General features: G+C 46.2%; 1 protein-coding gene across 1 annotated transcript; it reads right to left on the minus strand.

The window, feature by feature from the left end:
- Positions 1-1348: 1348 nt before the first annotated feature.
- On the minus strand, positions 1349-25208 carry LOC147124165 (uncharacterized). The gene is made up of 4 exons (XM_086002899.1): positions 25040-25208; positions 11986-12011; positions 11776-11897; positions 1349-1729 (listed from the first exon to the last, which is right to left on the minus strand). Exons 1-4 carry the CDS (start codon positions 25206-25208, stop codon positions 1684-1686), a joined length of 363 nt encoding a protein of 120 aa, XP_085859025.1. The 3' UTR covers positions 1349-1683.

The following is a 25208-nucleotide window of genomic DNA, read 5'->3' on the forward strand; positions in this document are numbered from 1 at the left end:
TTACATCTAGTTCCCTCGTCTAGATCATTAATATATATTGTGAATAACTGGGGTCCTAGCACCGATCCCTGCAGTACCCCACTAGTCACTGCCTGCCACTCGGAAAAAGACCCATTTATTCCAACTCTTTGCTTCCTGTCTGCCGACCAGTTTTCTATCCAAGTCAGTACCTTACCCCCAATCCCATGTGCTTTAACTTTGCACGCTAGTCTCTTATGCGGGGCCTTATCGAAAGCCTTCTGAAAGTCCAAATACACCACATCCACTGGTTTTCCCTTATCTATTCTACCAGTTACATCCTCAAAAAATTCCAGTAGATTAGTCAAGCATGATTTACCTTTTGTAAATCCATGCTGACTTTGTCCGATCCTGTCACTGTTTTCCAAGTGCTCTGCTATTACATCTTTTATAATGGACTCTAGCATTTCCCCCACTACCGATGTCAGGCGTATTACTGGTCTATAATTCCCCATTTTCTCTCTACCACCTTTTTTAAATAGTGGGGTTACATTAGCTATCCTCCAATCCATGGGAACTGTTCCAGAGGCTATAGAATTTTGGAAGATGACCAGCAATGCATCTATTATTTCTAGGGCCACTTCCTTAAGTACCCTAGGATGTAGATTATCAGGCCCTGGGGATTTATCGGCCTTCAATCCCGTCAATTTCCCCAACACCATTTCCCTACAAATACTGATTTCATTCAGTTCCTCCCTCTCATTAGATCCTATGTTCCCCGACATCTCTGGGAGTTTCTTTGTGTCCTCCTTTGTGAAGACAGAACCAAAATATGTATTTAATTGGTCTACCATTTCTTTGTTCCCCATAATAAAAATTCCCCTGATTCTGACTGCAAGTGACCTACGCTTGACTTCTCCAATCTTTTTCTCTTCACATATCTATAGAAGCTTTTACAGTCAGTTTTTTATGTTCCCTGCAAGCTTTCTCTCAGCACATAATCTAGAAATCAGTGCAGTACCTAGGGAGTGCTGCACTGTTGGAGGTGCCGTCTTTTGGAGTTGTTTCGGTAGATGTTAAGAAACCCCCAGCACTATTTGAAGAAGAGCTGGGAGTGCTGCCAGTGTCCTGACCAACATTTCGTCCTCAACACCACCAAAACCAGATAAACTAGTCACTCCGCTCATTTCCTGTTTGTGTGACCTTGCTGTGCATAAACGGTTGTTATCTTTGCCTACATAACAAAGGCTGTACTTCATTGTATATGAAACATTTTTTGAAGTTTCTGAAACAAATGGTAAGGCACTATACAAATGCAAATCTGTTCCTTCTCTTGCTCTTCCCGAGGAATCACAGACTGATAAGAAACAGCAAATTTTTGGATGTTTTATTTTGTAAAAACTGACATTGCATTCAAAGAGACTACAGGTCGAAGCAGGAAAAGTATCAATCACTTAACAATTAATGGTCCAAATATATATATATAAAAAATATTATGCAAAACTTTTTTTTAACAAAAGATTACAAAGGTTTTCATAGAACTGTTTGTACAAGATTTTTGGTTGAGCAACTTCACTGTTAGTAGCAGCAACAATTGGATAGTGTTATTAATTCTATGTTGAAGAGTAAATGGTTATCAATTGGATTGATCAAATGATCACGTCAGTTTGATTGACAGTAGTGATGTTTAGCTGGGAGCTTTTGCTAGTTGCCGTGAAGATGAATTCAACAATTTCCAAACTTCTGAATCATGATTTTCACCCTGGTGGCCCTAAAATGCAAAAAAGCATCGGGTATTCTGAGATCAAAGGCATTGGTGACAGAGCAGGTGGCTGCTTAGTTTTTAAGTTGTCACTAATCTACCTCGATCTAATCAGACAAACAACTCCAAAGATTAATTTTTACAACAGATGTCAAAATTTCATACAGTTATCACTTAAGGAATGTTGAGCACCATGGAGGCAGCCTAGGGTCCTATCTGTGAGGAGGATGCATGACTCACCATTCTTTAGAAGCAAGATAAATTACGTTACAGAGAGAGAAATAGTTACAATTAACATTGACAATGTAACAGATGGAATAGCTGGCTTGGCTGAAGGAGCTGAGAGCAAATTGGCAGCCCGAGCTCTTCATCCAGTCCCTCTTTCTGGTGACCTATGGACCATTATCTGGAGGATATAGATGAGAGGTTCAGGGGTATGTACAGAATGAATCGCAGTACATAGGTGAAAACGAACAAGTGGTGTTGGCTGCTCCAGACCAACTATCTGCTGGGCAGAGGTCCAGCCCATGACGTATTTATGCATGACAAGCACTAAGAAAATGTTTCACACTCCAGCACTGTCATAATAGAATCAGGCAAAAAATACTTAGCAAAGAATGTGAAGATTGTGGATGTTTAGTTAGTTATTTAGTTAGATTCTTCTGTGTCTAGTGGCACATGTGGCAACCCATTTCTTCAACAAGCTCTCTGTCCAGAATAAAATATTTGACTCCAATTGGATAATCATCTTGCCGTACATCTCCACAGTTGACGTTTATATTTGCCAGTCTGCAATAGACTTGTCTCTGCGTTGTTTCCATAACTAAAGGCATTTTTATATGGACAGGTCGTTAGCCTGACTCACAGTCCACTACCAGGAGGATGGGCTTTTAGTCTGGCTCCTACTTTTTGAACTGTCTGGCTTGGGTGGTCCGACCAGGAGTTATACTCTAGCCAGCATAGCTCTCAGGGTCAGAGGATCAAACAAGCCTTCCGCCCATGTGGTGTATGTAACCGTTCCACCTTTAAGAGAACTATTTTAAGAGATGCACTACTTTATCTTGACTGCTGTATACTGTAATACCGGTGGTGACCACACCGGTATATAAGTGCTGTGTAATGATTTATTGGGCAGTTCAGCCTGACCTCCGACTAGTAAAGACCTGTTGAATTTACTCTTGTGGTCTGTGTGCAGTGATTCTTATTAACAATAACTAGAACACAGACTTAACAGTGGCGACGATGACGATCTTACCCTGTGGCAGAGATATATCCAAGGCAGTTTAACGGGCGTCGAGAAGAGGCATCCGCCCTCATCATCCTGCTGAGAAAAGACTCGGGTCTGAAGAGCAAGCAAGAATCCTGACACGAAGCCTTCCATCAGCAACAGGCAGTGATCATCCCTTCTATCACGGTGGCGGGTAAGCCGATCAGCGACGAGCAGCAAGTCGGCCACGTTGGCTGTGAAGTAGGGGAGGGAAAAACGGAGGATATAATGGCGGAGAACTCGACCACGGCCGGGGAAAAGAGCCGGACAGAAGTCAGGGCCAGAGGCGCTGAGACTGGGGCAGCGTAAGGCACGGGAGCCGCGGTGAATGCAAACGCAGCCGGTGTAAAAGACCGGGCTGCAAGCGGGCTGGGAGACGCAACAGCGTCGAGAGAGAGCTCGACCGCGACCGGGGAAAAAGGCCGGGCAGCTACCGAGGCCACGAGGCGCGGGATAAAAAATTTTAAAAAACGCGGAGAACTCAGCCGCAGCCGGGGGAAAGGACCAGACTGCAAGAGGGGCTGGGAGGCACGATTTGAGAACCGCTGGGGAGGGCAAACGCAGCAATACGGCAATCACCATTACAGCCAGCGGGGGAGAAAGGCAAACGCGGGAAGCCGCCATTTTCATAGGCGGGGGAAGAAGACAAGCGCGGGAAACCGCCATTTTGAAAAAAAATAAATAAAAGAAAAATTTCTTTTTGTTTCTCAAGAAGATTGCGAGGATGCCTAAGCGTGGTAACATCAACGATTTTGATCCCGATGTTGAAGATTGGGCCACGTATGTAGAACGCATAGAGATTTATTGTAAGGCAAATAAAATATCAGATGAAGATAAAGCACTAACCTTACTAAACTCAATGGGTGCGAAGACATACGGGCTATTGAAGCATCTTCTATCACCAGCTAAACCGGCAGATCAGGCTTTCGCTAATATTGTTGCTGTCCTGAGAAATCATTTGAACCCCACACCGCTGATGTTAGCGGAACGATTTAAATTTTATGCGAGAACGCAACTGAAAGAGGAAAGCAACGTGGAGTATTTAATTGAACTGCGCAAGCTAGCGAAATACTGTCAGTTTGGGGAAAGACTGACAGAGGCACTGAGAGACAAATTCGTGTGTGGATTGTCGAAAGAAGGAACACAAAAGCGGCTGCTTGAAGAGAATGATCTTACACTTGATAAGGCTGTCACTATTGCAGCATCGCACGAAGCCGCAGCGAGAGGCACTGCGGAAATGCAGCTGAAGGCAGCGGTACTCAGCGTAGATCAAATGGCTTTGGGTACAGCGAAATGTTATCGTTGTGGAAAGACAACACACGATCAGAACCAATGCTGGTTTAAAAATCAGGAATGTAGAAAATGTGGCAAGCTTGGTCACATAGCTAAAGTATGCCGGTCAGGAAAGAAGACCAGCAACAAAAAGTCACCGCAGGAAAAGTGCAGAAAGGTACATAAGGTGGCTGAGAAGAGTTTGGATGAACAGAATTCGGATTCAGACTCCAACAGCAAGGAACTGGGTAGTCTGAGAATTCACAATGTGAGTAAGGAAGCTGACCTACAAACTATCTGGGTCACACTTCAGATAGCAGGAGTCCGTGAAGATGGAATTGGACACCGGATCGGCGTTGACGGTCATGAATAAGCAAGATTACAAAAGGTTATTCACATATATTCCCCTACGGGATACGGAGATAGTATTGCAGACATACACGGGGCAAAGAGTATACCCCATCGGAAAGATAAAAGTCAAGGTGGTACACAAGGGCAAAGAACACCAAGGAATGGACTTATATGTACTACCTGAGGGAGGTCCACCACTTCTGGGACGGGAGTGGATCAGGAAAATAAATATGGACTGGCACTCCCTAAAAGTAATAACGGTAGATTCCGGAAAAAAAGATGTCAAACCTGAACGATTGTCCAGAATATTGGATGAGGCTAAAGAGGTGTTCCAACAGGGACTGGGAACACTGAGAGGAATTACAGCAAAAATCAAGATTGCAGAGCATGCAAACCCAAAATTTTTCAAAGCCAGACCGGTACCTTATGCGATACGACCTGCTGTGGAAGCTGAGCTGGAAGGGCTGGAACATTCAGGAGTACTGTCTAAGGTGGACTGGAGTGAGTGGGCCACACCCATTCTTCCCGTCATGAAGCGTTCATCGAGTAACAAGCCAGGGGAACCGGGGAAGGTCCGCATCTGTGGAGACTTCAAGATCACGGTTAATTCGGTGCTTCACACGGTGCAATATCCGCTTCCGCGGATTGAGGATATCTTTGCTTCATTGTCTGGCGGGAAACACTTCACCAAGATAGACCTGGCGCAAGCGTACTTACAGATGGAAGTTGAGGAAGAGTCGCGCCAGTATCTCACAATCAACACGCACAGAGGCTTGTATCGATATAATAGACTGGTTTTTGGAGTGGCTTCGGCTCCAGCAATTTGGCAGAGGGCCATGGAGCAGGTATTACAGGGAATTCCAAGCACTCAATGTTACTTGGATGATATCCTGATTACAGGAGATGACGATGAGGAACACCTTGCAAATTTGAAACTGGTGCTCACCAGATTGAAGGAATATGGACTTCGAGTTAATCGCCAGAAATGTGAGTTCTTTCAGAAACGGATCTCGTACTGTGGTCATGTCTTTGACCAGGAGGGGCTGCACAAGTCACCTGACAAGATCGAAGCTGTTATGAAGGCTCCCGCTCCGGAAAATGTATCCCAGTTGAGGTCGTTCCTAGGGTTGATTAACTATTACCATAAGTTTCTGCCAAATCTATCCACGGTGCTGCACCCGCTGAACGCTCTTTTGCAGAAAGAAGTACCATGGAAGTGGAGCGAGGACTGTAAGAAGGCCTTTCGCAAAAGCAAGGCATTGATCACCTCAGAGGAAGTGTTGGCTCACTTCAACCCAACGCTACCTATTCGTTTAGCTTGTGATGCTTCTCCTTATGGTATTGGAGCAGTACTCTCACACAAGTTGCCAAATGGCTTGGAAAGGCCAGTCGCATTTGCATCCAGATCATTGACCTCCGCTGAGCGCAACTATGCTCAGATAGATAGGGAGGCTCTCAGCCTTGTGTGGGGAGTAAAGAAGTTTAATCATTACCTGCAGGGCCAGAAGTTTACACTGCTGACAGACCACCAGCCGTTGGTATCCATTTTTAACCCTAAGAAGGGTGTTTCGGTGATGACAGCACAGAGGCTCCAGAGATGGTCCCTTTTCCTAGGGGCACATCAATATCAGATAGAATTCAAAGGTACAAAGCAGCATGGTAATGCTGATGGGCTGTCGCGCCTGCCACTACCTACTGAGGAGGAGGCACCGACGGTTGACCCGGTGGAGTTATTTTACTCGACCATCATCGAATGTTTACCTGTCACCAATGCAAATATTGAAAGGGAGACTAGGAATGACCCGACACTGTCCCGGGTCTACGAATTGACAGTAAAGGGATGGCCAGCCCATGGTGATCCACTGTTACCGGCATTCTCAGCAAGACGAGAACAGCTGTCCATCTGTCAGGGAACATTGATGTATGGAACAAGGGTGATTATCCCTCCTAAGTTAAGAGAGAGAGTTCTAAAAGAACTACATGAAGGTCATCTGGGGGGAGTCAAGATGAAAAGCCTTGCTAGGGCTTATGTGTGGTGGCCGGGTATCGACCAACAGATAGAGGATCTGACGAAAAGCTGCTCAGGGTGCCAAAAAGTCCAAAATGCACCTCCAATTGCACCGCTGCATCCATGGGAATGGCCTTCAACCCCATGGCAACGTGTACATATTGACTTTGCTGGTCCATTCATGGATTCCATGTTTTTAATTGCGGTGGACGCACATTCTAAATGGCCAGAAGTGATTAAAATGACTACCACTACCTCAGAGAAGACGATCGCGGTGCTAAGAACGATATTTGCAAGAAATGGATTGCCAGAGCAAATATGTTCAGACAACGGACCACAGTTCATGTCAAAGGAATTCCAGAAATTCCTGAAGAAGAATGGGGTGAAACATTATACCTCTGCCCCATATCATCCAGCTACGAATGGGCTGGCCGAGAGGTTTGTACAGACGTTCAAAAAGGCAATAAAGGCCATGAGCGAAGATCAGATTCCACTGCAACACAAGGTGGACAATTTCCTACTGGCATATCGAAACGCCACCCATGCAACAACAAACCAAAGTCCTGCCATGATGTTCTATAACAGGAGGTTGCGGTCCAGGTTGGACTTGTTAAAACCAAATGTGCGGAGGGAAGTCGAAAACAAACAGTTCCAGCATATCAATAACAAGCCCACTCGGAGTTTTGAAATAGGACAACCGGTGTTAGCCAGGGACTATAAAAACGAGAAATGGCAATCTGGAACAATTCGGGCCAGACAAGGACCCCTGATGTACACGGTAGATGTTGGTGAAAATGTAATGCGACATCATGCTGACCAACTGGTGGGATCGAGAACAAGGGTCGAGCCCATGGTTACGACAGAGACAACCGTGGAGGAAGTTAGTGAACCTGAAGCATCTACCTCAGAAGTGAATATACCTGATGATGATGTCCTATCCATAGGGGATCAACTAGATGAGTCACCCCAGCAACGAGAACCAGAGACCCCTGAAAGGCGTTATCCGTCTCGGATCAGGAGGCCTCCTCAGAGACTGTATCTGTGAACTGTTTTTACATGAAGTTGTGTATATATGTTATTATGTTATGTTTAATGGGGAATATATACTGTTAAGCTAAAAAGGGAGGATTGTGGTGTATGTAACCGTTCCACCTTTAAGAGAACTATTTTAAGAGATGCACTACTTTATCTTGGCTGCTGTATACTGTAATACTGGTGGTGACCACACCGGTATATAAGTGCTGTGTAATGATTTATTGGGCAGTTCAGCCTGACCTCCGACTAGTAAAGACCTGTTGAATTTACTCTTGTGGTCTGTGTGCAGTGATTCTTATTAACAATAACTAGAACACACAGACTTAACAGCCCACATCAAGGTGCAGTCACTAGGGATGATGTGGATGTTTGGTATAATTAGAAAGTGCACAGCAACAATTCTTAGCTGGGCTTCACACAAGGATTATGCACTATATAAATATTTTCAATTTGGTACTCTTCTTCAGGGCCAAATAACATTTTGCTTGTTTGCTCCCATGACTTACTGATGTGGGGAACTGCATTGACATAGAATCATAGAATTTTTGCCACAGAAGGAGGCCATATGGCTTATTGTGGCTGTGGTAGCGTTAGCTATTCATCTGTAATCGCATTTCACATCTCTTTACCCATTCCCTTACTGGAAGTACCAGAGTTATTTTTCTTGTTTTATGCTATGTTAGAATGCTTTAAGATGATTTAAATGGTCAAGCTGTCCCAGCATCCTTTCGCTTAGGTTTTTAGTGTTATAGCAATAGTGGAGGGAAGGGAAAATCTTAATCTTGTCTCTATGTATGAACAACAGACAGATTGGAAACGCGAGGGAGTTCTGAAGCTATTGCCTGAATACTTTCAATATTTCTGTACTTATGGCATAAACAGACCCACACACGGTGCCCCTAAGCAATTGAAATGCAAGATCCCATTTGAGGAGGGTATCCTTGACAGCCGTGGGTGGGACAGTACAGAACTAGTGGTGGGTTGGTGAAGTCAGAGACCCCTCCTGACCTCATGGGTATTACCATAATCTCCATGTCATGTGACCTTGTCCTACTAGGGACTTTCACACAACTCAAATTGAGCTACATCACAGAGCGTCTTGCAATGAAGGTACTGCTTCAAGATCGTTAACTGCAGCAGCGTTTTGACACTGTTCTCTTGTTTTCTTAGGAAAGGAAGAAGACTCTAGACACAGCCAGTGATCATAAAGCATCTCACAGCACCATGTGCCACTATCACTACCTCTGCCACACACCTGCAGGATTATACACACTCTAAAGAATGTAGAAAGCAAGGTTAAGGAGGATGTATGGAGGGAGTCACAGTGCTCAGGTGAGTCAGAGCAAGTGGTGGTAGCTGCTTGAGGCTAGGTACCTGCTGGTTGGAGGTCTATCATGGCTCCTATCTCTGCCGTAGTTCCGAGGGATTCAAATCTGGCCAGATCTGCCTATGATCGAAGAACGCTGCCAAGCAAGATCTTCTACATGAGCTACTTGTGTCCTTGCAGACTACACTGCAAGGTCTGAGGAAGAGACAATGCCCAGATCTGCACAGAGAGATGAACGATCATCTGCACTGCGAGCTGCCCTAGTGTGTGTGGCACCTCTTATGGCATTTGCAGTGGATCTCTCAGTGGTACAGGTCACAGGCACAGTGAGAACTCTCCTGTTCACACTGCTGCTAAATAGACATTAGGCTCACCATCTTAACGATGCTGCCTTGGTCAGCTTCAACATACCAAGAGACAACCTTGAGACAGAAGTTTACAAGCTTCATAGCTGCCTGAAGTTCTGCTGTCAGTCAGATATTAAGGGAGTCCCCAACAGCAAGTAACTTACACGTAGTAGTCACGGATTAGGAAGTTGGCTCTCAAGCCAATGCCATGGTGATAATATGGGGGTGTCTGTATTATATTTATATGACTACAGACAGGGTAAATGTGATCTAAAATTGGCTTCAACCACGGGACAAAATTAATTGTTTCAGTGGCAATGATGACCATTCTGCATAATTAGCTGCAGAATCAGTCCCTGGCAAAGGCTGTCTATCATGAATGGATTTCATGTCAATATTGCTGCTTATAAATTAATTAAGACAAAAGCTGATTAATGGCCAGGAATGACTGTTTGAAATATTAATGGGAAGATTTTGGGGAAAAAATTTGTTCGGCTTGCGCCTCCCGTTAGCGCCTTAAAAGGGCGCTAATGGGCGCAAAGCAACTAGTGCCCGTGCACGGCGATGTTTGCGCCACTCACGAAATTGACTAGACATTTTGTGGCAGCACTAAACACTACCACCACGATCTCCTGCACCCGCAGATCGTGCTATCAGTCAAGCGTGCAGCGCCCCAGTAGCAGCCTGGACCGGATATTGAGTGGCGCCCCCTGTCTTACCGCCTGCCGCTAGCAACGACAGGTTGAGGGGAGCGTTTTGCAGTCGGGAAGGGACTGGGGGACCACTATTTAAAGGCGACCGCTTCCTGCCTTTTTTGTCAGTGAAATCTCTGCACCACGCATTCTGAGAGAGAGAGAGAGACTGCAGGAGATATTCAAAGCTGTGTTGAGGAGTTTTGGGTACTGAGCAGCACTTTGCAGGTTCCTTTTGATTTGATCTTCCTTGCATCAATTTAGAAGAGACTATGGGGTCTGCATTCTGAGCTCTTTTCCTGGGCCTCTCCATTGTTCTTTCCAGCAGATTTGATGTACAGGTCCCTCCAGGCCGAGATTCAAGACTGCAATGAGCAGGGTGTGGATGGAGAGCAAGATCGACCCTCCCCTTTAAGAACTGGCCGGCGCCAGTGTGTCTGTGTTCCATTGCTGACTGACATCACATGAGCTTCGCCAGTGCTCTGAGGTAGCGACTTGCTCCTCGGCCTTTGCACCTTAAGAGAGGTGTGTGGCACCTGATTTAGTGCTCCAATCACCTCCAGGGGCGATAGAAGCCAAGTTTGCAGTCGGAGGCGATAATTAGCACCAGGCGCTAAACTTTGCGCCCGGCCGATAATTGTGCCCCAAACGGGGCGATGCCGAATTTCTCCCCCTTTGACTTTGTGCGATTGTGTAAATGAAAATTAGGAGAGATGTAAAATGGAATGCTGATTTTCTATCACCCATTTTACATTATCATACAAAGTCAAAATCTACCCCAAAGTATGTGGAATAGGCAAGTTCAATTAAGAATGAACTTCTATTTATATAGCACCTCATCATATCCTGAGGACATCCCAAAGCACTTCACAGCCAATTAATTACTTTTGAAGAAAAAATACTGTTGTGTAGCTAAACACAGCACTCAATTGAATAAGTGATTAGTTCATCTATTTTTGTAATGGAGGAATTTTGACCAGGATTACTCGCCTTTCTTCATTAAATAATACTATGGGATTGTTTATCTCCACCTGAACAAGCAGACAGGGCCTCAATGGAAAGATGGCATGTCTAACTATGCAGTACCCCTTCAGTACTGCACTGAAGTGCCAGCATAACTTATGAGCTCAAGTCCATGTTGGAGCGGGTCAAGAAGAAGGCCCATAAACGCCAGCCCTGCCAGCGAAGCCCACATTCACAGAAAGCCTAATAAAAAAAATTATTGTCTCAACCAACACCAGTAGAAACAGATTATCTGGTCATTTTCTCATTGCTGTTGTGAGACCTTGCTACTCTGAAAATTGGCTGCTGTGTTTCCCTACATTACAACAGTGACTACACTTAATAAAGTACTTAATTGGCTGTGAAGTGCTTTGGGACATTCGGAGGATGTGCAAGGCATTATATAAAATGCAAGTTCTTTCTTTCCTATAAACATCTGAAACTTAGCAAACAAGTTGCATGCCAGTATCTGTGCTAGGAGCGCAGGCTTGCTGAGTGTGCCCCATATTGGGTGAAATACATCCTGGCAGTAGTGCAAAACAGGCGATAGTGCTTCGGCAGCCCGTTGTTACAATCCGCCCAATTTTCTTTTCCATCATTTTTGCACTGCTGCCCAAGACTAATTTCACCCCACATAGTGTTGTAGCCCTTTCTCTAACCTCTGACCGTGTCCAGCACTGGGCTAGGTGTGCAGCTGGATAAAATTCCCCCTCAGGTTTCTGCTTTTAAAAGAACATAAAAGATGTCATTTTACCAAATTGCGGCAGAGAGTCGACATTCGTTGCCATAGGTCACCCCGTTAGTTCCACAGACTGGTGCGTAGTTTTGATTGCATAGTGGGATCTTCTTGGGTATCTCTTTACAGTATGGCTGGATCTGAGGACAGAAACAATTGTAGCAGTTCAAAATCCCAGACTGGCAATACGAACATTCAGAAAAACGGTGTAAAATTTGCACATCTTACCTCCATGTGTAGTTCGCTCACTACAACTGGAAGAATCAAAATAACAAAAAAAAATTACTGCACAACAAAGATCACCGACTATCAGAAAAATGTGAAGTACATGCTGTCTTTAACTGTATCTCTAAAGTTTCACATTGTGCTAAGTCATTAAAACAAAACAAATATTTTACAAATTAGTGTGAGAGTTATTCTACCAGGAATTTAATCAAATAACACATTTCCGGTTAATTTCAGGTTTTGGAATTACCATTGTACAACGATCAGCAGCTGAACATTTAACTTGTCTGTATGAATTCCCTTGCTTGCTCTTTGAATGGAGACATTATCCCACTTATTCATTTAAGTGTTGCTCCTTAGCAACATCATATGAAAACATAGGGTCAGTTTCCACATTGTAAAGTCTGTGGGTTGTTTAGTTAATTAATACACAGACTCCAAGAGTAACTTAAAACAGGACTTTACTATTCGAAGGTCAGGGCGAATCTGCCCAATAAATCCTGACACAACACTTATATACTGGTGTGGTCACCGTCGGTATTACAGTATACAGAAGCCAAACAAAGTAGTGCCACACCTAAAATAGTTCCCTTAAAGGTGAACGGTTACATACAATAGTTCTCTTAAAGGTAGACGGGTACATACACTACAATCCTCCCTTTTTAGCTTACAACATACTTATTCCCCATTAAACATAACATATAATCAACTTCATGTAAAACAATTCACAGATATAGTCTCTGCGGGAAACAGTTCACAGATTCAGTCTCTGCGGGAACAGTTCACAGATTCAGTCTCTGGTCTTGACTCGGTCCGAACAACATCTCTGTGGTGTAGCCGGTTCACATTTCTAGCGTGACTCATCCAATAGTCTTTCCCTTGGCTTAACAGCTTGAACTTCCGTCCTGCTGAACCAGCAGTGCTGACTTTTACAAACAGCTGGACTGCCTTGGTAATTTTGCCTACTTTCCAACTGATTTGGCCCCCTTCGTAGGGCCCACGTGCATGATCTGATAGAAGTGATAATGATTTAGATGGTTATCGTCTTCTGCTTCGTCTTTTTCTTTTCTGCTTCTTGGAGACTCTCGGGGCTCCCTTATCCGCTGCCAGCTGTAGCGCCACCATCTCCCTATGTTCCTTAGACTTTAAGTGCTTCATCCTGATTTCTGCACTTTGGGAGTTTTCATCACAAGCTGGGCAGACCAAGTCATCGTAATATTCCGTGTCACTCAACAGGTCATGGTAATATTCGGTGTCGTCCTGAGCTAGTCTAGCGAGAGGGCCTGCTACTTCTTCCTTACCCAACTGGACGTTAGCCGACTGTTGTTCCCTCCCTAGACATCTTTCCTGAAGAGACTTCTTCATGGTTTATATTCATCCCGCTCTTCCTGGGTTTCCTGCCAATCCTTCACTAATGACCTCATTTGTGATTCCAATACTTCCCCTTCCATCGGGGATTGATTGATCGGGCTATTCAATCCTTCTACTGGAGCAGCTGTTTCAACATTCTGTAGTTCACATTGATGTGATTCAGCGTACTTTCGGCAGCCCCGTAAAATCTGTGTTGCAACCTCAACTATTCCCCAAACTTTTGAGAGCTCCGAACCCCTTCCCTTTGAAGATTGAAGCTCGTGTTCAAATGGTTCCCATTGCAGAGTCTTGTCTCTCAGCATATGAAGGAGTTGGCTGACCGTTAACTCTTCCACGGGGACCCTGTGGATCAGAGTCTTCTCCATTTCATCCACCTTTTCCTCCAATGCTTTCACCTTTTTTTTCTCTTGTACTTTGGCTTTAAGCGCTCGGAGAAGTTGCGCCTTGATGCTCTCTAGCTCATGTTCAGGGGCCATTCTTACAGTCTCTGTGTTTCTTACAGTTGCCTTTTCTTTCACTGAAAGAATTCCCAGTTGAATCTGTTCTTCAAGTTGTTGAACCTCGGTCATTGCCGCCTCATATTTGTCTTGGGTTTCCTTCAATATTTTTATGAGTTCTTGGACATCTTGACTTTCATGTTCTGCCATGTCTTTCACCTCTAATTTCTCATCTATGGATGGAACTTCTACCGATGAGTCTGTCTTGGCCTTGAGCTCATCAAGAATTTCCTGCAGCCTTTGGACTTCTTGCTCATGTTCAACCTTTAGTTGCTCATATGCTTCCACTGAAACTAGCTTTTCGGAGGTTGCCGAGTTAACCCCCTCCAGGATTGTAGCCTGGGCCTGTTCATACTGTTCCTTCAACTTCTCAAACTCTGCTTGTAAGGAGTCGTAGAGAAGAACTGGAATAAAATCCTGGCTTCCTGAAGATTCCTCTTCATTTGCTTCTTTCTGCAAATATTCTAACTCCTGAACATCATAAGGGAGATGTGATCGGTGATTGGTCACGATGGCTCTATGGTCGCTCTCTGCTTGAGCTAGCTGCTTCTGTTGTCTTTCCAGATTCTCCCATTCGGTGTCATAGAACTTTTTCATTGTTTTCATCTCTTGTACGAGACGGTAACTCAATTGTTCTAATTGTTGTCGTAATTTGAAATAAAGTTGAGTCCGAGCTCGGTGTTCTTCCGTCATGGATATGTCCTTAAACTGAACAGACTCAGAATTCTCTGTCAAACTATGTTGTCGTTGTTCGGTGGAGATCTGTTCTGAAACTTTGTTCTTCTCTGGAGCATAAGCCTTTCTGCATGCCTTCGTTTTTCCAACCTTAGTCGGCAAGTCCATTTTAGCCTTGTCTTTCACATTTGGGTTGGTCTTATCGTCATCCGATTCAGAATCTGAGCTGATTGTCTGCACCGAGTCCTCACTCGTTATGGCTTTTAGATAGTGCCATTCCATGTCTATTTTCTTGATCCACTCCCATCCTAGAAGTGGTGGTCCTCCCTCAGGTAGTACATATAAGTTCATTCTTGGGTGTTCTTTACCCCTATCTCTCACCTTGACTCTTATCTTTCCCATGGGGTATACTTTATGCCCCGTGTATGTCTGCAATACGAACTTGGTATCTCTTAAGGGTATATGTGAGAATAGCTGGTGGTAATCCCTTCGATTTATGACTGATAGAGCTGATCCAGTGTCCAACTCCATTTTCACTTGGACTCCAGCTATTTTTAGCATGACCCAGATAGTTTGTAGGTCAGCTTCCTTACTCACATTGTAAATTCTCAGACTACCCAGCTCCTGGCCGTTTGGGTCTGAGTCCGAATTCTGTTCGTCTGAACTCTTCTCAGCCACCTTGTGTACCTTGTTGTACTTTTCCTGTGATGGCTTCCTTTGGTTGTTGGTCCTTTGGTTGTTGGTCTTCTTCCCTGACCGGCATACCTTAGCTATGTGGCCCAGTTTGCCACATTTCCTACATTCCTGGTTCTTAAACCAGCATTGGTTCTGGTCGTGTGTTGTCTTCCCACAACGATAGCATTTTGTTGTTGTCGAGGTAATTTGATCCACACTGAGTGCCGCTGTCTTTAGCTGCATTTCCGCAGTTCCCTTCGCTGCGGCTTCGTGCGATGCTGCAATAAGGACAGCCCTGTCAAGTGCAAGGTCGTTCTCTTCGAGTAATCACTTTTGCGTTCCTTCCTTTGCCAATCCGCACACGAACTTGTCTCGCAATGCCTCTGTCAGATTCCCTCCAAACTGGCAGTATTTCGCTAGTCTGCGCAGTTCGACCAAGTATTCTGCGTTGCTTTCGTCTTTCCGTTGCGTTCTCGCATAGAATTTGAATTGTTCCGCCAACATCAACGGTGTGGGGTTCAAGTGATCCTTCAGAACAGCCACAATATCATCGAAAGTCTGATCCGCCGGTTTAGCCGGTGATAGTAGATGCTTCAAGAGCCCGTATGTCTTCGCGCCCATCGAGTTTAGCAAGGTTATAGCTTTGTCATCTTCTTCTATTTTATTGGCCTCACAATAGATCTCAATGCGTTCCACATACGTGGCCCAGTCTTCTACCTCGGAATTAAAATAATTGATGTTACCATGCTTAGGCATCTTCCTCTCTTCCTGATAAACCCCACGAATTATTTCTTTAAAATTTTTTTTTTTTTTTTCCAAGATGGCGGTTCCCGCGAAAATGGCGGTTTCCCGCGCTTATCTTCTCTCCCTGCCCACTTCAATGGCGGTTTCCCGCTTCTGTCTTCTTCCCCGCCTAATGGCGGCTTCCCGCGTTTCTTCCCTGGCGGGAGGGGTACACTTTCCCCACGGGCGACGGCCGCTGGCTTTCAGGTTCACAGCCTGCGCGTCGGCTTCAGTGCTTTCCCTTTTCTCGGCAGGGCAACCGGCGCTGGGTACACCCCGTTGACGGTGAACAGTTTCAGCCGCTGGGCTGGCTCTCGCTCAGTTCCCCTTGCTCGGGCTCTGTCTCTCTCCCGCTCGCTCGGCTCTACCGGCGCTGGGTACACCCCGTTGACGGAGAACAGTTTCAGCCGCTGGACTGGCTCTCGCTCAGTCTCCCTTGCTCGGGCTCTGTCTCTCTCCCACTTGCTCGGCTCTACCGGCGCTGGGTACACCCCGTTGACGGAGAACAGTTTCAGCCGCTGGACTGGCTCTCGCTCAGTCTCCCTTGGTCGGCTTTGCCTCTCCCGCTCGCTCGGCTCCCAATCGCGCCTCCCAGCCCTCTCGCAGTCCGGTGCTTCCCTCCCCGGCTGCGGCTGAGTTTATCTCTTCCCGCGCCTACATTCCCGGTCGCAGCGCTTCGTGGCTTCGGTCGCTGCCCGGCCTTTTTCGCCAGTCGCGGTCTAGCTGTCTCACGACGCCGTTGCGTCCCCCAGCCTGTCTGTACCGTGGCTTCCTTGCTCCACGCTGCCCCAGTCTCAGCGCCTCTGGACCCGACTTCTGTCCGGCTCCTTTTCCCCTCGGCCGTGGTCGAGTGCACCGCCCTTATCCTCCGGTTATTCTTTTTACTTTCCCTTACTCACAGTCACTGTGGCCGCCTTGCTTCTCATGCTGATCGGCTCACTCCTCACCGTGGCAGAAGGGACAGTCAGTGCCTGTTGCTGATGGAAGTCTTTGTCTCTAAATTCTTCCTCCTTTCTAGTTCTGCAGCCTCGAGTTTTCTCCCAGCAGAACGGCGAGGGCGGTTGCCTCTTCTCGACGCTCGTTAACTGCTTCGGAAGTATTGTTGCCGCAGGGTACGATCGGACTCGTCGCCACTGTAAAGTCTGTGGGTTGTTTAGTTAATTAATACACAGACTCCAAGAGTAACTTAAAACAGGACTTTACTATTCGAAGGTCAGGGCGAATCTGCCCAATAAATCCTGACACAACACTTATATACTGGTGTGGTCACCGTCGGTATTACAGTATACAGAAGCCAAACAAAGTAGTGCCACACCTAAAATAGTTCTCTTAAAGGTGAACGGTTACATACAATAGTTCTCTTAAAGGTAGACGGGTACATACACTACACACATGTATGAAGATGACACCCAAATCTACCTCACCTCCAGATAAACATTGAGAAAACGGAAGACATTATCTTCGGTTCTGGCTGCAAACTCCGTATCCTCGCCACTGATTCCATCCCCCTCCCTAACCACATCTCTGGCTGAACCGGACTGTTCACAACCGTGGCATTCTGTTCAACCCTGAGATGAGCTTCCAACTCCATAGATCCATCATCAGAAAGACCTACTTCAATCTCCAGACTCAAATACTCCAAAGCTCTCTTGGCCAGCCTACCATATTCCACCCATCCATAAACTTCAGCTCATCTAAAACAATGCTGCCTGTATCTTATCTCACACCAAGTCCCACTTACCCATCACCCCTGTCCTTGCCAACCTACATTGATCCCTAATCCCTCAATGCCTCAAACTTAAACTTCTCATCCTTCTGTTTAAGTCCCTTGACCCTCTTGATCCTGATCTCTGTAACTTCGTCCAGCACTTACAGTCCCTCCTGAAAATTCTGTTCCTCTGACTCTGGCCTCTTGAACATCCCCTCCTCCCTTTGCCCCATCCTTGGTAACCATGTCTTCAAGCACCTAGGCCCCACTCTCTGGAATACATTCACGAAATCCCTCCACTTATCCACTTCCCACTCTTCCTTTAAGACGCTCCTTAAACCCAGCTACTGGCCAAGTTTTGGTCACTTTCTGAATCTCTCAATCCTTCACAGCTTCCATTTTGCCTTATGTCTCTGTTAAACACATTGGGAAAAGTATCTACATACAAGTTGTTGTCTCAATTCTAATATCTGGCCTTCTGCAGCATCCTCAATTTTCTGTTCCTTTGCCAGGAATTTGCTCTGTTTCTGCTGGTTCCCACATTACTCTGGATTCTGCTCCACTGCTGCTGAATGACCTTTGCTCTGTTGCTTTCCACCTGCTTCCCATTGCCACTGACGACATTCATCCCTCCGCTGGTTTACTGGATCCGCTAGTTTGCACGACTAATCACCGAGACCACCACTCACCTTTGCTGGACCCCTGGATCAACCTATGCTGGCTCATGGTCAATTCTCCACACCTTCTTGGCTCCCCATTTTCTAAGAAAATACCTCTAGCAGTTCGGCCACTGATACTCTGCCGTAAAACAGCTCCTGGATTCACTTGCCCTACACACCTGTCACCAAACTTCAAATTCAGTTCAGCAGTGCTCCAACCTGACTCCATCCTATCTATGACAACTTCATCCCACCACAGGACCTCTGACTTTATAGACTTTCTCTTATTGTCTCTTCCCTGTTCTCCATTTACAACCAGGACTTATATATCCTAATCTTTTCAATGCCTATGCCGGCACTGTCTAAATGGCCCATCAAGTTACTCATCATCGCCTCCATACGAGCAGCAACTCCAACTGCCCCATTCTCTTCTCTCGTCAACCATCCCACACAATGCGCCCGCTGGGAGCTAATCTTGCCAACCTCCTTCCCAGCCCACTCACCCCTCCTATCGCTGACCCCGTGGACTCTGCCCCCGTGGACTCTGCCAGCAGATCAACAATCACCTCCCCTCTTCACACCTCCCTCCAGAATGTCCATTCACTTGCGAACAAAGCACTTGCCATCCATGACCTTATTGTGGATGATTGCATCGACATCATGCCTTGGTGGAAACTTGGCTCATGGGTGATGACACTTTGCCCCTTACTGAAGCCTCCCCGCCTGGCTATACCTTCCATCAGCTGTCTTGTCCAAACCACCATGGTGGTGGTGTGGCCCTTATCAACAAATCTTACCTTGGTCTCTCCCCCTACTCCTCTGGCATCTTCTCCTCCTTTGAGCACCTCCCCTTGTTCCACTTATCTCGCCTCTCCTTTAAAATCCTTGTTCTCGACTGTCCACCCAAGCTCCACCCCAAGTTTCACACCGAGATAGCCTCACTGCTTTCCTTCCTCAGCCTCTGCACCGAATGACTTCTCATTCTCAACTCACCTTGCCCTCTGTCCTCTGAGTTTATTACCCTCCTGTCCTCCCTTAACTTCTCCTTCCCTCTTGCACCCATATTCAGGATCACATCCTCGACCTTGTGGCCTCTCTATTCCCATCGTCTCGTAGACAAGGCCATCTCTGATCACCTCCTGATGTCCCTCTCCACTCACATCCTACTTCCTCCTTCCAACCCAATCCCCTCCTTCTGCAGCTGCCCCTTCTCTCACTTAAGTCACTCACTGGCACCTTCAAACTGCCAGCTGTCTAGCCTTTGGCCACTTTTTCACTACAATACTTCTGCAGCTTTTGATCTGCTCAATCACACCCTCAAGCTCTCCCTTTGATGTCTTAGTCCCCAATAAAACAGACTCTCTCTAACCCTAGTCATTCTCTCTGGTACGACCCCCACCTTCACTCCCTTAAATCCAAGGAGCGCAGACTTGAACCTATATGACGCACAACTGGTCTAGCCATTCATCGCCAGGTCTTGCTAGAACACATCAAGCACTATCGGGCCCTTCTCTACTCTGCCAAAACTGCTCACTACTCCACGATAATCATGGAATGCAAAGATAACCCCTGGATTCCTTTCTCCATGACCAACCATCTCCTTAGCCCCTCTCCCCTGCCCCCTCCAACCTCACCTCCAACAAGTGTAAGGAGCTCATGGACTTCTTTGTCACTAAGATTGAGACCATCCATTCAGCTGCCTCTGCTGCTTCCCTCCCTTCCCCTAGCCCACCAAGACAAGCTTGCCGCAAGGTTCCCCTGTGCCCTAGCACTGAACTCGCATCTTTCTCTAGTTTCTCTCCTTTCTCCCCTTATAGTCTCACCAAGCTCATTTTCTCCATGAGACCCAACTTCTGCTCTCTTGACCCTATTCCCACTAAACTGCTGACCACACTACTTCCCTTCCTGGCCCCATGCCAGCTGATATTGTAAATGGTTCTCTCTCCTCAGGTACTGTCCCATCCTTTTCAAACCTGCTATCAGAGCCCCCCCACCCCAACCTCAAAAAACTCACCCAAGATCCCTCTGTCCTTGCAAACTACCGCCCCAATTCCAACCTCCTCTCAAGTCCTTGAACATGTTCTCGCCTCCAAAATTAGTGTCCATTTTACTCGCAACTTTATGTTTAAACCTTTCCAATCAGGTTTCTGCCCTTGCCACAACACTGAAACAACCCTAATCAAAGTCAGAAATTACATCCTCATGTGGTGCCCTATCCCTCCTCATCCTTTTTGACCTCTCTGCAGCCTTTAACACGGTCGACCACGCTATCCTCCTCCAGTGCCTGTTGTTCAGCTGCGTGGGAGTGGCCTCACTTAATTCCATTATTACCTACCAGTCATAGCCAGAGAACCACCTGCAACGGCTTCTCTTTCTGCCTACCCGCTGTTACCTCTGGATTTCCCCCGAGGATCTATCCTTGGTCATTCTCCTATTTCTCATCTAGATGCTGCCCCTCAGCAGCATCATCGGAGAGTGCAGTACAGGGAGCTATAGGAAAGAATATAAGAACATAAGAAATGGGAGCAGGAGTAGGCCATTTGGCCCTTTGAGCCTGCTTCACCATTCAATAAGATCATGGCTAATATTCTATCTCATCTCCACTTTCCTGCACTATCCCCATATCCCTTGATTCCCTTAATATTCAAAAATCTATCGATCTCTGTCTTGAATATACTCAATGACTGAGCCTCCACAGCCCTCTGGGGTAGAGATTTCCAAAGATTCACCACCCTCTGAGTGAAGAAATTTCTCCTCATCTCAGTCCTAAATGGCCTGCCCCTTATTCTGAGACTGTGACCCCTAGTTCTAGACTCCACAGCCAGGCATCCTCCCTGCATCTACCCTGTCAAGCCCTGTAAGAATTTTATATGTTTCAATGAGATCACCTCTCATTCTTCTAAACTCTAGAGATTATAGGCCTAGTCTACTCAATCTGTCCTAATAGTACAATCCCCCCATCCCAGGAATCAGTCTGGTGAACCTTTGTTGCACTCCCTCTATGGCAAGTATATCCTTCCTTAGGTAAGGAGACCAAAACTGTACACAATACTCCAGGTGTGGTCTCACCAGGGCCCTATATAATTGCAGTATGGCATCTTTACTCTTATACTCAAATCCTCTTGTAATAAAGGCCAACATACCATTTGCTTTCCTAATTGCTTGCTGTACCTGCATGTTAACCTTCAGTGATTCGTGTACAAGGACACCCAGATCCCTCTGAACACCAACATTTCCCAATCTCTCACCATTTAAAAAATACTCTGCTTTTCTATTTTTCCTACCAAAGTGGATAACTTCACTTTTCTCCACATTATATTCCATCTGCCATGCTCTTGCCTACTCACTTAGCCTGTCTTGAAGCCTCCTTGCATTACCCCTTGAAGCCTCCTTGCATCCTCCTCACAACTTATATTCCCACCCAGCTTTGTATCATCAGCAAACTTGGATATATTACATTTGGGCCCCTCATCCAAATCATTGTGAATAGCTGAGGCCCAAGTACTGAACCTTGCGGTACCCCACTAGTTACAGCCTGCCAATCAAAAAATGACCTGTTTATTCCTACTCTCTGTTAGAGTGCAAAGGGTTATAGGAGAGAGTAACCCCCACTCCATAGAGTGTAGTACAAGGGGTTATAAGAGACTGTAACCCCTATTCCTGAGAGTAGTATAGGGGGGTATAGGAGAGAGTAACCCCATATTCCTGAAAATGTTATTCAGAGGCATTTAGCAGAGATTAATCCCCACTCCAGAGAGTGTAGTACAAGGGGTTAGAGAGGGAGTAACCCCACCCCAGAGCCCACCCCAGAGAGTGCAGTACAGGGGGGTATAGAAGGGAATAATCCCCACTCCAGAGCACGTAGTACAGGGGGTTATAGGAGACATTAATCCCCACTCCTGAGGCTATTCTATTTATATATCACCTGATCACATCTCATAGGCATCCCAAAACGCTTTGTATCCAATGAAGTACTTTATGAAATGCAGTCGCTATTGTTTTGTAGGCAAATGTGGGAGCAATTTAGCACACAGCAAGGTCTCACAGACAACACTGAGACGAATGGTGCCAGTGCCCCTTGAACAAACGGTTGCTATGCAAGATAAGGGCTCATGGGGTTGGGGGTAATATATTAGAATGGATAGAGGATTGGTTAACAGACAGAAAACAGAGAGTAGGGATAAACGGGTCATTTTCCAGTTGGCAGGCTATAACTAGTGGGGTGCCGCAAGGATCAGTGCTTGGGCCTAAGCTATTTACAATCTATACCAATGACTTCGGTGATGGGACTGAGTGCAATGTACCCAAGTTTGCTGACGATACAAAGCTAGGTGGGAAAGTAAGCTGTGAGGAGGACACAAAAAGCCTGCAAAGGGATATGGTCAGGATAAGTGACTGGGCAATAAGGTGGCAGATGGAGTATAATGTGGGGAAATGTGAGGTTATTCACTTTGGTAGGAAGAATAGAAAAACAGAATCTTTTTAAATGGTGAGAAACTATTAAATGTTGGTGTTCAGAGAGATTTAGGTGTCTTCGTAGAGGAAACACAGAAAGTTAGCGTGCAGGTACAGCACGCAATATTGAAGGCAAATGGCATGTTGGCCTTTATTGCAAGGGGGTTGGAGTACAAGAGTAAGGAAGTCTTGCTACAATTGTACAGAGCTTTGGTGAGACCACACCTGGAGTACTGTGCACAGTTTTGGTCTCCTTATCTGAGGAAGGATATACTTGCCTTAGAGGCGGTGCGACAAAGGTTCACTAGATTGATTCCTGGGATGAGAGGGTTGTCCTATGAGGGGAGATTGAATAGATTGGGCCTATAGTCTCTGGAGTTTAGAAGAATGAGCGGTGATCTCATTGAAACATAGAAGATTCTGAAGGGGATTGACAGGGTAGATGCTGAGAGGTTGTTTCCCCTGGCTGGAGTGTCTAGAACTAGGGGGCAGAGTCTCAGGATAAGGGTTCAGCCATTTAAAGCTGAGCTGAGGAGAAATTTCTTCACTCAGAGGGTTGTGAATCTTTGGAATTCTCTGCCCCAATGGGCTGTGGTTGCTGAATTGTTGTGTATATTCAAAGCTGAGATATATAGATTTTTGGACTCTAGGGGAATTGAGGGATATGGGGGATCGGGCGGGAAAGTGGAGTTGAGGTCGATGATCAGCCATGATCTTATTGAATGGCGGAGCAGGCTCGAAGAGCCGTAAGGCCGACTCCTGCTCCTAACTCTTATGTTCTTATGGATGACCAGTCAATCTGTGTAAGGAAGAATATTGGCCCTGCTCATCTTTGGAAAGTTCCATGGACTTTCCCAGTCTATCTGAAGCACTAGAACAGACAGGCAGGACTTTGGTTTAATGGCTGATCTGGAGAATGGCACCCCTGAGCCCTTCCTCAGTACTGCACTGAAGTATTAGTGTGGATTTGGACTCAAGTCTTGGAGTGGGGCAAATCAGAAAATAAAATGATAACCCAAAAAAACTAATGATGAGAGAAATGGAAGTCCATGACTGTAAACAGTGATATTAAGAGGAACTTACCCACGGCGCAGAGTAAGAACAGGGAGAGAAGAGCAAAAGCTGAGAATGGTTTCATTCTCGTACAGCAGAAGCGCTGGGTTAAAAGTGTGCAGTCGTCGTCTTGTATTGACACTTGTCTCTCAGTGTTACACCACACATGATGGAGCTGGTTTATATAAAGGGAAGGCTGCTCAGTGACTCACTGAGCAATGTGAAACACACAGGAGGTAAATACGGACTGAGGATGGCTGAGTGTGTGAGGCAACAGTTAACAGTAATAAACTGGAACAAGTGCTACAGTGTTAAACAATGTACAGGCCCAGGCACAGCCTGAACCTACAAGGGTGCAATCACTTGAAGGCCACCCAGAGTTGCCATCCTTTCACTGGAGTACACAGCGAGCTCTTTGTCTCATCGCACTCCTCCCTAAAGCTGAATGTAACAAATAATGGCAACTAGTCGTGTCCTTGTGTATAAAGTGTCAGTGAAGCACTCCCACCTCCCCACAGCACCGTGTACTCTGGGGAAAAGGGCAACAGTTTTGGAACTGGAGCCGGAACTGTCCTGTGTTGCTGTAAGGGTCTTTTAGTGCTGACTGTATATAAACTGCGGGTAGTTACTGCACTCTCAGGAGAACAATGTCACATTCAAACATGGGAATTTAACTCACCCAACCGTAAGTTTGATTTATCACACAAGAGTAACGACTATATTGGACAGACATGCCAACTGTCATGAGAGATGCGATTTCTGAGTGAAATGAAGCCTCACTCATGATCTCGCGATCCAACACCGAAATCTCGCGATTTTTTTTCGAAACTTGCCGTAACACATTTTTCATTGGTTCCAGCACCCAGCAGCACACCAACTCGATTGTCCATCAAAGCAGCATGACGCAGTGATGCTGGGCAAGAGTTGAACAGCATGGCAACACGCGGCAGCGCCACTCAGCTATTGGTTCACTCAGTTGTCTGTCACAATGTCCACAGGAGGCCGGGGGCTGAGCGGATCAAAGCCGCGCTGTTACTGGTTGGCGCTTCTAGCATCAGCTTCAATGGTCCATCACGTTCCGGGTGGGTGGATCCCCAGTGGCAGCGCTGCAATTGGTTGAGGCAGCAGTGGCTCACATAGCGGGAAGCTCCGACTGGTTAAGGCAACTGTCCGTTACAGACCGGCCGCTCGGATTGGCCGCAATGCCTCCTCAGAGGGTGGCACGCTGAAAGGTGAGCGGATCCTCAGGGCCGGTGAGCCCTGCTGCTTGTGATTCGTCATGGAGTTCTGCAACGGCGGCGACTTGAACCAGTGCTTCCTCTCCAGGAGGCCAGACTCGGCCGTCAACAT

The sequence above is a fragment of the Somniosus microcephalus genome, chromosome 1, assembly GCF_052327205.1.
Source record: "Somniosus microcephalus isolate GS21.2 chromosome 1, FLI_Smic_1.0, whole genome shotgun sequence".
Lineage (NCBI taxonomy): Eukaryota > Metazoa > Chordata > Chondrichthyes > Squaliformes > Somniosidae > Somniosus > Somniosus microcephalus.

What these genes read in the sequence shown, in the direction of transcription:
- LOC147124165 (XM_086002899.1), bottom strand. Translation starts at nt 25,208, where the DNA reads ATGTTGACGGCCGAGTCTGGCCTCCTGGAGAGGAAGCACTGGTTCAAG. An exon ending in GCGGCCAATCCGAGCGGCCG is followed by an intron (nt 12,012 to 25,039) that starts GTCTGTAACGGA and finishes TGATTCTTCCAG; the next exon opens with TTGTAGTGAGCGAACTACAC. An exon ending in TGAGCGAACTACACATGGAG is followed by an intron (nt 11,898 to 11,985) that starts GTAAGATGTGCA and finishes TTCTGTCCTCAG; the next exon opens with ATCCAGCCATACTGTAAAGA.